The sequence below is a fragment of the Mytilus californianus genome, unplaced genomic scaffold (genome assembly GCF_021869535.1).
Source record: "Mytilus californianus isolate M0D057914Y unplaced genomic scaffold, xbMytCali1.0.p SCAF_3, whole genome shotgun sequence".
NCBI classification, from domain to species: Eukaryota; Metazoa; Mollusca; class Bivalvia; order Mytilida; family Mytilidae; genus Mytilus; species Mytilus californianus.
The window spans coordinates 82,518,607-82,532,495 of NW_026262679.1; the positions used below are offsets into that span (position 1 = coordinate 82,518,607).

The following is a 13,889-nucleotide window of genomic DNA, read 5'->3' on the forward strand; positions in this document are numbered from 1 at the left end:
TTTCAGACTAATTAGTAATTATTCAACCATATACATATCATACTTTGATTGGAATATGACCCCTGTTTTCTAATAGACTGAGATGGAAATTTAACATGCTAATCAGTCCATAAGCATCATGTCTAGATAAATTATAACTCGCAACTGAAAAATCTTTATTCTTACTTGTAAGTACCACATGCTTGGCAAAGAAGATGCAAATATCCTGTTAAAGTAGAGATTTTTTTTAAATATAGAACCAGCAGGGGACTGAGCCAATGATCTCTCATACTCAGGGTAAGCGCACTTCCACCAAATCATGGAGGTGGTTATTAATAAGTGTATTTCAAACTGCTGAAGCCTCAAGGGTTGTTTTCTTAAAAAATTTTGTTATTTGTTAAAAGCAATCTTCCTAGACTTTACGTTACAAAGTAAAAAACTTAAGTTACATTGTGTACTGCAGGAAATAAAATATTTTAACTGATTTTGTAGTTTAAGAGGTCGACAACATACTTTTGCTCTGTCGTTGATTATCTCTTAAGAGAAGATATATATGAACATGGATAAAATAAAAATACATGTATGTACCTATACATTGTTGTTGATTAAAATGTGAAAAAAATATGACTTCAGTTGGAGAGTCACTCTGTCTGGGATTCAAATTGAAATTTTAATTTACTAATAGTTAAATACTATATAAACTGGGAAATTTTGTACAGAATTTTAGTAGTTTTTACAAAAATAATACTGGTCAAATTATTGACAATTTGCATGTACATGATTTTGCCATGATGGAATGCGTTGTTAAATTAGTCATGGGTGAATGGTTTATATTTTAAATAGACCCTTGAATATGATAAATAACAAATACAAAGGCATCAAGATAATCATCCATTTAGACAAGTTAGACAACAAACTAAAAGAATATTTAAAAAAATCTTCAACATATATGATATCAATTTATATTGACACAAGATTAAAGTTTAGATCAATTGAAGTTAACAATTTATTAGTTGAAGTGATTTGTTTCAATAAATCATTATTTATATCATATGACATAATAGTTTAATCAGCCCTGTAAATGAATATAAGGTCAATTATTATATAATTGAAAAATTCATATATATGATAATGAACATGGATACTATTCAAATTCTTCTATGATATGAACTAGTTTTATTGTTTAATAATACAATGTCTATATTTATTCACAATGTCACAACTGTTTATGCATGGCTTCTGCAAATATGGGGGAAAAAATCCAAAATGAATAATTTTTAATATCTATTGAAAACGAGTTGGAAGATACCAAAGAGAAATTAAAAACTCAAAACTTTTTTAATGCTCAGGGACAGTCTTAAAAATGCAGATTTTTAATTGAGATGTTGAACAGCCATGAAAGCATCCCTTCTATTCCGCTATATATATATTAAGCATTTAAGTTCATGTGCATCCACTTATATTACTTTCTCCATATGTCTTATTTTGACTACATGTTCTAAGTTACTTACCGCTCCTTGGTAAAGCTCTACTTCTCTATCTGTAAATATGTTGATATGTTTGAATGGATTGACGGAGACTAATACTGGTCCTATATATGTCTGGTATTAGGTTAAGGTTTATACATATCTTGCTGCTATAGGATTAAGATTGTCCATAAAACATTCCTTAGGATCAAGATAATGTGATCATGAGGATAAATGATAAATGTAATATAAAAAGCCATGGAAGATACCAAGCTTACAATTTAAAATGCCAATTAAAGAACCTTAGTGAGCGCGCTCACATACCCCACGTCCCCACATTGTCATTGGAGAAATAAAATATGTGTAAGATAAAAAAAATTGTATAAGAAAAAAAAAAAAAAATCATAATTTCCTGTCAATATGCACATCTACATAGTATGTCCTTATTATCTAAAAAGGTTTCATGAAATTCTGTTGTGTGGTATCAGAGGAGTTGCGATGACAAACTGTTGCAGTAGTACATTAAAGCAAATAAGTTCAAAGGGGCGTAACTCCTTGAAAAAAAATTGAACCATAATTTCCTGTCGATATGCACATCTACATAGTATGTCCTAATTATCTAAAAAGGTTTCATGAAATTCTGTTGTGTGGTATCAGAGGAGTTGTGATGACAAACTGTTGCAGTAGTACATTGAAGCAAATAAGTTCAAAGGGGCGTAACTCCTAGAAAAAAAATTGAACCGTAATTTCCTGTCGATATGCACATCTACATAGTATGTCCTTATTATCTAAAAAGGTTTCATGAAATTCTGTTGTGTGGTATCAGAGAGGTTGCGATGACAAACTGTTGCAGTAGTACATCGAAGCAAATAAGTTCAAAGGGGCGTAACTCCTAGAAAAAAAATTGAACCGTAATTTCCTGTCGATATGCACATCTACATAGTATGTCCTTATTATCTAAAAAGGTTTCATGAAATTCTGTTGTGTGGTATCAGAGGAGTTGCGATGACAAACTGTTGCAGTAGTACATTAAAGTAAATAAGTTCAAAGGGGCGTAACTCCTAAAAAAAAAATTGAATCGCAATTTCCTGTCGATATGCACATCTACATAGTATGTCCTTATTATCTAAAAAGGTTTCATGAAATTCTGTTGTGTGGTATCAGAGGAGTTGCGATGACAAACTGTTGCAGTAGTACATTAAAGTAAATAAGTTCAAAGGGGCGTAACTCCTAAAAAAAAAATTGAATCACAATTTCCTGTCCATATGCACAACTACATAGTATGTCCTTATTATCTAAAAAGGTTTCGTGAAATTCTGTTGTGTGGTTTGAGAGGAGTTGCGATGACAAGAAACAGGACTGACGGACTGACGGACAGACGGACGGATGGACGGACGGGTCAAAAACATTATACCCTCTGCAACTCGTTGCGTGGGGTATAATAAGGTGTTTCATCTACATACAAAGACTCGTTAGGGAACGACATTTAACTTCAAGGGTGGGGGTTATGGTTTTTTCCTAAAAAAATATTCTGATCCCCAATTTGATGAAAAAAAATATTGTGGTCAAGCAGATGACAAAAAAAATATTCTGACTCAGACAAAAACCATACCCCCCTTGAAGTTAAATGGTTGCTCCCTAAGTGGCACTCAAATCAAAACAATAAGAATGCAAAATCAATTACGCAGTTGAAGAAGTATAAACTTAGCATTACTAATAATGCAAATTCATGTAGATGTTTGTTGTTTTTTTCATTGCAGATAACACAGAGACGAGGGGGTGGACAGGGGGGTACCCTTCTCCCGCCCCCTCCTCCCACTTCCTGCCCCCTATCTCCCACCTCCCACTTTTAGAATCTTTTTTTCTCTCCCATCTATTTTTTGTCTCCCACCTCCCGCCGTCAACTGAACAAAAAGTTAAGTCTGAATTGCTTTGAAATCTGTTAAAACTTAATTTTTTGCTCTCTTTCAAACCATAATAAACATTGATGGTGATCATGTCTGCTTTATTTAAAGCAGATGACCATCAAATTTAAGTATACTAGTACACTGGCCTAACAAAATACAGGTATTTGTTACAAGAAATTTGCTCCTATCCTTAAGATTGATCTATAACTGGTGACCACTATTGAAATGAAAATTCTTTTATTATGGCCTTTATAAGTGCCACCTCTTATGACAATTTATCTTTATCAAGTTGGTTAGGATTTGAACTGTTACGTATAGTTACACAGTACTGTTCAAATTTGACCTTCTGCAATTTCAATATTTTTAGGAAAATTTCAATTTTGTACTAAAAAGAATTTTATAATTATTATATCCCCTTTTGCAATTTCACTTTATTGTAAAGCTGTTATAAATAATTGAGTCTTGATGGATGAGATAAATGGCAAGTAATACTACATGTCCTGTCTACATTAAATTAATAATATGAGTATACAGATATGTATATCATTATATCCTGCACTGCTTTACCTTGACTTGACAAGGTTTTTAAGAACATACAGGTGCAGAGAATTGTTCATTTCCTTATATCTATATTTACCTTCATGAAATAATAAGTGTTTTGGATTATATACTAATGTGTTTACATGTACAATTACCTGAAAAATGTGCTAGGGGCAATCACTCTGATTATAACTATGTCAATAAAGGTGTCACCTTATTGGGAAATCGTAATAAATCTTTACCTTCATTTGTAAATAGTCTGTTAGTAAATAAATAGTTTCATGTAAATGTTCAAATGTTCAAATTCCTCAAGTGGATGCTAGATATTTAAAATATCAATTTGCAAAAGCCTGTATGATACTGAAAACTAATTCCTTTCATAGCTAACACTTCTTTATAACTAGACGCAACTTGACTTCTTATTTTTTTCTTTCTTTTTTTTAAATTTGAGACATACTTTTAATCTAATATATACTTTGAAAAATATAAACATTTTTAAACCCATTACATGTACAGTGTACTATGATATATGTATATACAATGCACTGATTGTGCATAGAAACTATTTAATGTTAAGCTTCAGAGGATATCATCACTGTTTAAATCAATATCCATATTTAGAAACTCAAAAATTTAAATGAACTATATGATTTTTGTAAACAGGAACTCATTTCTATAACCCAGTGTATTTCCTCATAAAACAAAGGCCTAAAAGATCTAGACAGATGCTTCTTTTCATAATTAACATCATTTCTTTTAAATTTGGACCTTTGTTCGCACATATTTTTTTATCCTTTATTTTAATATAATTTTTCAAGACTTTGTATCTGGATAAACTGTTTATTTTTCAACACATATAGCTATACGATCAAGTATGATGTAGTCATTGTGATTAATAAACAATACTTCTTTTGATCTATCTTTGTTTAAAATCAATACCCATAAATAGAAAAACAATTATGGGAAAATATGATTATTGAAAACAGGAATTTAAAACTAAAATCTCATTATTTCCTCATTTGTATAAAACTTCTGGCAACACCTTTTACGAGTTGTTTGTCAATGCAAATTTCAAATTGCATAATCATGCTATCTATTTAAGAAACCTATTGAAAGTAAATTGAAGCATATTTCAAGTTATTATTGTCAAGTACACAATGCACTTTAAAACTATGGAAAGAAAACATTTTACTTCCTTAAAGCTTAAACCTCATGAAACTAACGACAGTTATCACAAATTATTTTCCTTACAAAGAGAAATCCATTACATAGCCATCCATTCCTCTACAGGAAAAGGAGGGTAAGGGTATTTTGAACATAGTCCTTTTTAACATTTAGGAAGTCCCCCCCCCCCCCACCTCTATAAAAATCCTCGTCAATTAGGAATCAATTATTGAGTAAGTTAATAATTGAGTGTTACCTGATTTCAAACCAACTCTTATTTGGAAATGGGTTATTTTACTAGAATATGAGGGGTTGGTAGGTCATTTGTATCCCTCTACAAGTGAGATATTTCAAAGTTAATTTGGGTTTTCACTTGTATTACAGACATACAACATGAAAACAAAAAAAAACTTAAAGAAGCTACAAGAGAACAATGTGATTTTATCAAGACCTCAAGAAGACATGACAATAGATATAATGTCATAATCTAATCTAAGTTTATATTTATTCACTGCAGATAAAGGCACAAGAAAGGCTGACAACTTATTTCTTGTGATTTCAGCTTACAGGGGAATTCCAAATACACCATAGAATTGAAGTCTGAAATAGTACAATTTCAATATTTTACATGACATATAGTCACAGTTAAATTTATTTATTCTATTTTATTATAGACAGACTTTGCAGAGGCGGATCCAGCGATTTTTAAAAGGGGGTTCCAACCCAGGATAAAGGGCGGGTTCCAACCATATGTCCCCATTCAAAAGCATTGATCGTCAAAAAAGAGCCTGTGTCGTTCACCTTGGTCTATGTGCATATTAAACAAAGGACACAGATGGATTCATGACAAAATTGTGTTTTGGTGATGGTGATGTGTTTGTAGATCTTACTTTATTGAACATTCTTGATGCTTACAATTATCTCTATCTATAATGAACTTGGCCCAGTAGTTACAGTGGAAAATATTTTGTAAAAATTTACAAAAATTCACAAAATTTATGAAAATTGTAAAAAATTTAATATAAAGGGCAATAACTCCTTAAGGGGTCAATTGACAATTTTGGTCATGTTGACTTATTTGTAGATCTTACTTTGCTGTACATTATTGCTGTTTACAGTTTATCTCTATCTATAATAATATTCAAGATAATAACCAAAAGCTGCAAAATTTTCTTAAAATTACCAATTCAGGGGCAGCAACCCAACAACGTGTTGCCTGATTGGTCTGAAAATTTCAGGACAGATAGATCTTGACCTAATGAACAATTTTATCCCTGTCAGATTTACTCTAAATGCTTTGGTTTCAGAGATATGAGCCAAAAACTGCATTTTACCCTATGTACTATTTTTTAGCCATGTCGACCATCTTGGTTCGCGTGCGGGGTCATCGGACACATTTTTTAAACTAGATACCCTAATGATGATTGAGGACAAGTTTGGTTAAATTTGTCTTGGTAGTTTCAGAGAAGATTTTTGTAAAAGATTACAAAAATTTACGAAAAATTGTTAAAAATTGACTATAAAGGGCAATAACTCCTTAAGGGGTCAACTGACCATTTTGGTCAAGTTGACTTATTTGTAGATCTTACTTTGCTGAACATTATTGCCGTCTACAGTTTATCTCTATCTATAATAATATTCAAGATAATAACCAAAAACGGCAAAATTTTCTTAAAATTACCAATTCAGGGGCAGCAACCCAACAACGGGTTGTCAGATTCATCTGAAAATTTCATGGTAGATAGATCTTGACCTGATAAACAATTTTACCCCATGTCAGATTTGCTCTAAATGCTTTGGTTTCAGAGATATAAGCCAAAATCTACATTTTACCCCTATGTTCTATTTTTAGCCATGGCGGCCATCTTGGTTGGTTGGCCGGGTCACCGGACACATTTTTTAAACTAAATACCCCAATGATGATTGTGGCCAAGTTTGGTCAAATTTGGCCCAGTAGTTTCAGAGGAGAAGATTTTTGTAAAAGTTTACGGACAACGGATGCAGGACGACGGACGCCAAGTGATGAGAAAAGCTCACTTGGCCCTTTGGGCCAGGTGAGCTAAAAAGGGTGAGTTCTAACCCCCGAACCCCTTGGATCCGCCACTCTTTGGATCCATAGCCATACGAACAAATGTAAAGACACCAATGTTTATGAAATTTCCAACAAAGGGATCTATGATACACACATTTAAAGGCAGCAAAAGTGAACTTGAAATTTCCAACACCTAGTCTAGACAACATTTCAAAAATATGATGACAATCCCAAGTATACTGCTGTTTACCTGTGACTATTTTTAGATTTATCTATATATTAAACTGAAGTGATTTTTTTCAATAATCTTGCAGAAAAGATTCAATTTAACACATTTATAAACCAAATATATCAATAAGTATCATATACTGGTAATGGTTTGGATCCATAGTTAGGAAAATCATTGGTAATGAATACTGTAACATGGTCAAAATTTAAGGTCATGAGAATTAATGTACCATTAATCACACTCATTTCCTCATTATAAGGTCTATGCAAAATTATTTTTTGTAATTTTTTTCACAAGGAAACTATTTATTTTATTCCTCAACATTGTACATTTTACAAGCTAATCTTAAGAAAAACACAATTTCCACCATGAACAGTTGTAAAATGCTAAAGACATAAATAATTTCAATATTCTAGATCTTATTTTGGTCCACTAAATTTTTTTTTAGTAAATTATTGTTTGGGCCTGTCATCTTCTTCATAACAATATATACTACTATCAGATGAAAATAAGATTGAAAAACATGATATTTTTAATGGGCTACAAGTGTTTTTACTAAAAATGATAGATAATTGAATTTAAATACAGACATCCTGTTATGTGAATCATCATCTATCTATCATAGGTTACAGGACTTAACACATTGTTGACTTACAAGTCTCTTGTAAGGGTATTACTAAACAAGAGACAAATAAGTAATAAAAACATGTAAATATAACCTATAAAAAGTATTTATGTTTCTATGGAGAATTTATGTGCATGTATGTCTATCAATAAATCTAATTTTAGTGTATCATATTTTAAATTTATTCATATACTGATAAACCTTAATAGTATGTGTATTTACACGAAACAAAATGTAGCTTCACTATGTAAAATGTCACCCATCCAACATGTGACAACAACTTGACAATAGAAGTTGCAAGCAAAAAATATAACTACATATATAGCTATAAAAAGTGTTGAAGGGAATTAACTCTTGCATTTTCTGCTTATTTAAGATGTGCTATTTTACCTTTCAAACTGGTACAATTGACTATTTCTTTTTTGTTTTTTTGATTTAAGAAATAATTCTTTCATGCCATGCTCTATGCTCATTTGAACATGTGTAGGTATTATATTTGTCAATATCTTTATATCGAGCGTAAGCAAGGTGTAAAATGTTGATAAATATAATGCCTACCTATGTTAAAATGATCATAGAGCATGGCATGATAGAATTATTTCGTTTCTAAAAGGAAACTTTAGGACTTTTGTACTTCGAAGCGGGCCTATAATACACGTTTGAAAGGCAGTCATTATGATTTTATGCAGCCAAAATGATATAGAAAAATCAACCGTTTCATGATAAATAAACTGCTTCGCTGAGCGCAGCTGGATACGCCCGCAAAGGTCCAACCCTGAACAGTTGGGACAAAAATGGACACAATATTCAAGCTTGATACAGGTCTGAATTTGGATTGTATTAAATATTTATCATATTATAGGTTTCTGAATAAATGTAGTCAAAGAACTTGAAATTGGTTATATGAATCAATTAAAGATTTTTTGCTGTTGTGCAATACACTGTGCTGTTGCGCAATACTTAGTAAATCTGTTGTCAGACTATAAACAATTAAAGTTCAATTAATTCTCAATGTCATATTAAAAATTTATGAAAATGTAAAGGGAGCTTACATCAATAGATATAAATAATTCACTAAAGTTTCATGAGAATTTCTGACAGCATTTTTGAGTTATTGTCCAAAAACTTGAAAATCCCCCCTTTTTTAACGAATAAAACCCCATAACTCAGAAATGTAAAATGTAAAATTTATAAAATTCTAAACGGAGCTTACATCAATAGATATAAACAATTCACCAAAGTTTCATAAGAACTGCTGAAAGCATTTTTGATTTTTTGTCTGAAAACTGAAAAATCCCCCTTTTTCTTATGAATAAAACCCTGTAACTCGGAAATGTAAAATCTAAAATATATAAAAATCAAAAGGGAGCTCTAGTCAATAGATATAAACAATTCACCACAATTTCTTGCAAGTTGGTGATAGCATTCTCGAGTTATTGTCCGAAAACTGGAAAATCCCCCTTTTTTTTAATGAATAAAACCCCATAACTCGGAAACGTAAAATCTAAAATTTATAAAAAACGAAAGGGAGCTCACGTCAATAGATATAAACAATTCACTAAAGTTTCATGCAAATTGGTTAAAGCGTTTTTGAGTTATTGTCCGACATGTTGACGACGGACGGACGGACAGACGGACAACGGTATACCATAATACGTCCCGTAAACGGGCGTATAAAAATGAACAGATACATGTAAACTTACTTTTAGAATGATTTTTAGTTTCCTAGCGAGATACACCAACACAAATGTCCATTTTTGTCGTCCAGCGTTGTTCAAAATACAACTAACGTTATAATTTCAATTGTGACATCTATCATGCCCAGCCCATATATTACAAAAAAAAAATGTAGAATTGTTTCCAAAGCGAAAAAAGAACTTCATATTAGAATCCCATACAACTTTGCAACAATTATTTTCTTATTCAAAATAATTAAAGGGTCATCACACTTCATTTAACTATATATATTCTTATCAATTTTTTGGAATTGAAAAATATAAAATTTACAGCATTACACCTTATTCTTTTAAGACATTTTGGTGTCCACCAAAAACATATAAGATACAAATTCCATGACCCTATGATTATTTACATCACTAAATTGGAAATTAATCTTTCCACAACTAATTATTTCTTGAATGTGGCATTATCAGCATTCTTTTGTTTCTATTGTTCAAAACTGAAAAGGATACGTAGATGACATCTTCCATAAACCTCTTTTTCAAATTTTCAACTATGGCCGGTTCTGATATCTTCTGCAGCAGGACCATGTCATCGACCCCACTGGTCTTGACATTGTGACTCTGCCAATGGTATGGCTGAAAAAAACATTCATAAACTGATGGAATAGCAGTATAAATGAGTTTGAATTAGGAATCTAAGAACTTATAATGTAGATGTAGATGTGAACATGATTTGATCAAAATTGTAAATATATAAAATTCAAAGCCAATGGTTATTTATCTTTGATATTTATTCATTTTCAGGAACATTCCTTAGCATAAGCCATAGTTGAGGCAGGGTGTTTTGAAGCAAATTAATTTTCTAAGCCAAGATGCCACTTAAAAAATTCAAAGTACAAAAATGTATATACTATTTTAATATTCATAAGTTAAAATTTGTTGAGTCTTGCCAGATGAAGAGTATGCACAGGAATCATTTACATAAGCAGAAAAATTGTGAAAATCACTGATGAAAATCAAATCTATTTATTTTCTAAGATGACATTAATAATGACACTATGCATATGTAGGAAAGGCTGGTTAAAAAGTGTTCTTATGTGACCTTCACCTAAAATAAAAATTTACTTGCACAAATATGCACAACATGTTTGATTTAGAATATTGTATAATTTATTCCTTCTGGAAATACATTTTTAAAAGACTGATTATGTAAGATCATGAGAATGTGATTCATGCAATAATCTGGAAGTGCATGCTGTAGCATTGATTATGAATGTTTAAGGACAGACGGGATAAATTTAAAGACAGGAGTGAAAAAAATCCTCATTTGACTAAATTTAATCAAATTTTTTGTAACTAAAATTTCCCTAATGATGTTTGTATCTAAGTTCATTAAATTCAAAACTAAAAATGAATACCCCATTATTTATTACATCACAATGTAATTAGTTGCATGTAAGATGTACAGATGTGCCAAATTAATTGTTTTTTGTGAAAATGCCTCCATTTTGTTTTTCTTTAATTCAAAAGATTTTTACAACAATCAAATATAAAATGAATAATCAAATGGACAGCTATTTAATTTACCAGCTTTTATCATTGACCACACAGTTTAATATGATAACACCTATACGATGAATGTTTTATGGGTCTTGCACGCCATTGCATCACCACTCACAAATACTAGTCAAAACTAAACACTTTTTGCCATTTACTATTTATGTCAAAGTAGTTTCCAATTTACGAAGAAACATTCCTAAAAATTAACCTTATATTTATGTTAATATGTTAACTTTGTGTTTATATGATCTCACATTTAATTGAATGGACAAACTAAGAAATTCATCATGAAGACTATATCCCCCTCCTAGAAAAGAATGGAACAATAAAAATGAAATGGAAAACAGTAAGTAATCCATTCATTTAATTCAATTGACATTGTTACCAGTAGATGTACATATCATTTGGAAGACCTTATTTGAAACAGAAAAGTTTACCAGTACATATCATTCGGAAGATCTTATTTGAAACAGAAAAGTTTACCAGTACATATCATTTGGAAGATCTTATTTGAAACAGAAAAGTTTACCAGTACATATCATTTGGAAGATCTTATTTGAAACAGTCTAGTGAGATAAAAATACTGCAATGCATTCAACAGAAAGTCAAGTATTGTCATCTTATTGTTTAATACACATTTATATATTAAAAGTTTTTAACATTGAGATATTGTATGAAAATCCAACTTTTTTTAAAAGCACACCATTTTTTCTTCAATAAAATTATTTCATTTACTAATTAGAAAAGATAAATATAAATATTTTCAGAAAATTTCAAAACTGAGAAAAAGGAAGTTATTTGTATACTATTTGAACTTTCTTGTTAAAATTTCCTTTTCAAATTCACAAATGTAAACACTATCTATTTACTTATTAGATAAATACCAGATTTGTACCCAAGATAACAAAAACTTGACTCTGCTTCTTATAGATGTGAATTCATTCTTACCTTTGACTAATAAAAATAAAAGTGAAATGTTACACAATATTTCTCATTAATAAATATTTAAGATGTTGTTTTCTTTTGTGTTGTTGGATTGTTGACATACCCAACATCACCAATAGACTTTTTTCATATTATCGACTTTTGACTCCAGATTATGTAATTTTTCGACAGGTTACCTACTCCATGGTAGGAAATCCTGGTACTTGGACAAAAGTAAGAGCAGCCCAAAAAGTAAAATTAAACATATAATCAGTGCAGTTTGGGGGAAAAGTTTACTGTTACCGATAATTTTGTCCTGCATAGAAAACATAAAACAATTAATTTCCCACCAAAATTGTAATGATTGTAAGCATGATTTCACTTCTTCATGTTGCTCCTACTTGACCGAGTACCAGGATGTCCTACTACAGAAAAGGTAACCTGTCGAAAAAATATAAACTCTGGAGACAAAAGTTGGTAATATGAAAATAATCTATTGAAATACACCTGTATGTATTGTCTATTTGTCAAACTGGACAAAATTTATAACACAGAAAACATTTTAATGCATTGAATACTATTATTAAATAATATGAGCAAATAAGCCCTAATACGGATAAATCAGCATGTGCAATACTAAAAACGTTCCACTGTCGATATAAATCAAGATTTAATATTGCTCTTTGAACAAGGCCAATACGGAAAAAAACAGGGCCAATACAGAAAAAAGCGGGTCTCGAGGCCAATACGGCAAACCTTGAATCTATACCAATACAGAAACAGCCAGTTAATAACACTATAATAATAAATTCTTATGATTTTTTTTATACTGGATATTTTGTATGTCATATCTTAATGTTGTTAGTTATTTTGGAAACTAGGTTGATGATTGTTTCTTATTGTGTGTATGCTCTATATAGTATATATACCATCATTTAAACTTGTGTAACAACACTTGTCACATCATTCATAAATATGAGTATGAGTGCTAAAAATTATCCATTTTCATATCATTAATTATTGTCATGGTTACTACTTTTAGTATTTTGTGCTTAAAACTGATAAAATCGTCAAGTCATAATTCATTTATTTATATTTTACCACCTGATATAAATTTTTTTTAAACCACAATACTGGTGTAGTATTATACTGGAACAAAATTTTATTCCAGTATTGTACAGTATTTGTATACCAGGAATGGGTAATAATATAACCTTTTTGTGCGAGTGGTCTCAGTCTGTTAATAGGTTGTCTAATAAACTTATCACGATTTATAAATTACATTTAACAAAAAGTATGAATATAAACATGATCATGACTTTGTCAACTTCTTCAATAATTGTTTCATGTATTAGATTAAAAATCCCGGAAATGAGATTTTTGTGAAAACAAACAAGTAAATTCAACGTTATTTTCCTTTATCAGGTCCTTACCATTTTTAAATCTGTTATCAACCGCAGAAAACGTAAAAGGCAACTCTATCGTGTAAGGTCACATTATTTTTTTTCGGGATAAACTGGTCTGAAAAGACTTTAAATATAAATGTTTGCTCTCTCAGTCTTTTACTTTTCGTTAGCCGGAAGTTTATGACAACAGGTGCTTGCGCCTGCTCTCTAAGTAACTCGACTGGATTATTTGAGTTTCCACTACTTCTCTTGCTCTTAATTAAACAGTTCAATCAGAGACATATATGTGTATATATGTCTCTGGTTCAATCAAAGAAAAGGTTCTATAGTGGGTAATATAAGAGTGAATATTGAATGATATCACTTTTATAATGT

The 13,889-nt window shown here is 30.8% G+C and overlaps 1 protein-coding gene across 3 annotated transcripts in view; it reads right to left on the reverse strand.

Moving 5' to 3' along the window:
* LOC127735188 (unconventional myosin-If-like) overlaps positions 1-13,688 on the reverse strand; it is a 58,024-nt gene extending 44,336 nt beyond the window's left edge. For all 3 annotated transcript variants that reach the window (XM_052245305.1, XM_052245307.1, XM_052245304.1), the window contains exons 1-3: positions 13,542-13,688; positions 10,135-10,260; positions 1,491-1,580 (exon numbers count right to left, since the gene is read on the reverse strand). In XM_052245305.1, the coding sequence (XP_052101265.1) occupies positions 1,491-1,580; positions 10,135-10,260; positions 13,542-13,544 (219 nt within the window). In that variant the 5' untranslated portion in view covers positions 13,545-13,688. The remainder of the gene's footprint in view (positions 1-1,490; positions 1,581-10,134; positions 10,261-13,541) is intronic.
* Positions 13,689-13,889: the final 201 nt, after the last annotated feature.